General features: G+C 54.2%; 1 protein-coding gene across 3 annotated transcripts in view; it reads right to left on the bottom strand.

The window, feature by feature from the left end:
• HIPK1 (homeodomain interacting protein kinase 1) overlaps window positions 1–1,854 on the bottom strand; it is a 39,273-nt gene extending 37,419 nt beyond the window's left edge. For all 3 annotated transcript variants that reach the window (XM_019514101.1, XM_019514102.1, XM_019514103.1), the window contains exon 1: window positions 714–1,854. In XM_019514101.1, coding sequence (XP_019369646.1) covers window positions 714–1,789 — 1,076 coding nt within the window. In that variant the 5' untranslated portion in view covers window positions 1,790–1,854. The remainder of the gene's footprint in view (window positions 1–713) is intronic.
• Window positions 1,855–1,898: the final 44 nt, after the last annotated feature.

Below are 1,898 nucleotides of genomic sequence, written 5' to 3'. Positions count from 1 at the left end.
TACAGGAGCATAGTGTGTACCATGGGGAACTGGAAATCCCTGCCAGCAAGTTGCAGAGCAAAGAGACAGGCTGTGTCAGGCTTGTTGGTAAAGGGACGTTTGTTCACTAGACCAGCACAGCAAGCCACCACCTAGAACAGAGTAAGCTAAGCTCTGTAAAAGTGCGGTTTTGTCAGTTTAGCTGCATCTATGCTAGGGTCTTCTAGCAGCATAGCTATGCCTGGCAGGGATCGTACACAGCTTTTTGGTGAGAGCAAGATCTTTGTAGCATAAACATAACCACAGACACAGAAAAGCTAGAGAAATAAGGAAGGAGAGAGAGAAGGAAGTGTGCACACATGCATGCAAATGCAAACGTGCGCGCGCGCGCGCACACACACACACACAGAGTAAAAAATAGCAGTAGCCTTAAAACTGAGCCAATTTTCTCAAACGTGACCAAGCTCTTTCTGCTGCCCCACTGACACGGGTGGCACCCTGTGACCTCTGGGTCACGGGGCACGAGCACCAAGTTCACACCGTGGTTGAAGGACCACAACCCAGCCTATCCCACAGGACGTCCATCATCTGTGATCTAGTCTCTGTGCCTGAACTAAGGACAGGGCGCTCACTTGCTGGCGAGCGGTGATGCAAAGCTGTTCTCCCCTCCCCTCAAGCCAGCTTTGTGTTGCAGATGCAAGTGTACAGAGTTAGTGTCAGACACAAGTACTTACCTATAATAGCGTGACTGCAAATAAGTGGAGCACACGGCTTTGGATACGTGGCTGGCTGAGCCAAAGTCAATGACCTTCACTCTGTAAGGCTGGCGCACAGGATCCACCAGCATGATGTTTTCTGGTTTCAAGTCAGCATGTATCAGACCTAGGCTCTTGAGCTTCATCAAAGCAGTGGCCACCTGCTGCAGAATCGGCCGAATGTATTTCAGGGGCAAAGGACTAAACTTGTTTTGTTTTAAGAAGTCATATAAGTTCTGTTCTAGCATCTCAAACACAAGGCATGTGTGGTTCTTGTGTTGAAAGCACTCATAAGAGCGAACAAAGTTGTACTCGTCAGCATTCTCACTGCTCAAGCGGGAGAGGATGCTTACTTCTATTTGGCCCTGCCGGGCGTAGGAAGGGTGGTTCTTCAGGATTTTGATGGCTACTATCTCCTTCGTGCTACGCTTCCAGCATTTTGCCACCTGCCCAAACGTCCCCCGGCCCAGGAACTCCAAGACCTCGTAGCTATTTGTCATGGAGCAAAGGATCTCGTGCTGGACCAGCTGGTAATCCCCCTCACCACTGGAACTGCTGCTCTTGGTGGTTACAGTGGTGGTCGTGGCCGCAGCACCCACCGCAGGTCTGTTTTGCAGCATGAGAGGTGGATGTTCCTCGATGATCTGCACACTGCCGTTGCTGTCAACCTCTTCACTTTTCCTTTTTAACCCACATTTTTGGTACGGTTCCAGCAGAGAAACGTTGCTCCGGTGCGCCAGGGTCTGGCCACTCTGGAAGGACGTTGTTGCGCCACTGCCTGTGCTGTCCGCGGCCGTCACCACGATGTGCTCAACCGAAGGAGCCGGGAGAAGCAGGGTCTGGTCGTAAGCGGGAAGGCTGAAGTTGGCTACCTGGTGAGAGGAGCCGGCTTGCCCCGGGGCTGCCGGGAGGTTTTTGCCGTGGGTATAATACTTGTCGCTGGTGCTCTGCCCCGAAACATCCCAGCCGGAGGGCTCCACCTTCAGCTTCTTGGCACTGCAGAAGGCGCTCGACGACACTGACGGCGGGGAGAACACCTGCAGCTGTGAGGCCATACCTGCGACAGGGCGGAGGGAGAGCGGGTCAGCCACGGCGGACAGCCTTCCCCGCCACAGCCCGGCCGCGGACGCGGACACGGACGGGCAAGGGCAGGGCCCGGCGGCC

The sequence above is a fragment of the Gavialis gangeticus genome, unplaced genomic scaffold, assembly GCF_001723915.1.
Source record: "Gavialis gangeticus isolate Ggan-Ray unplaced genomic scaffold, GavGan_comp1, whole genome shotgun sequence".
NCBI lineage: Eukaryota > Metazoa > Chordata > Crocodylia > Gavialidae > Gavialis > Gavialis gangeticus.
This window is presented reverse-complemented; position numbering and strand designations above follow the sequence as displayed.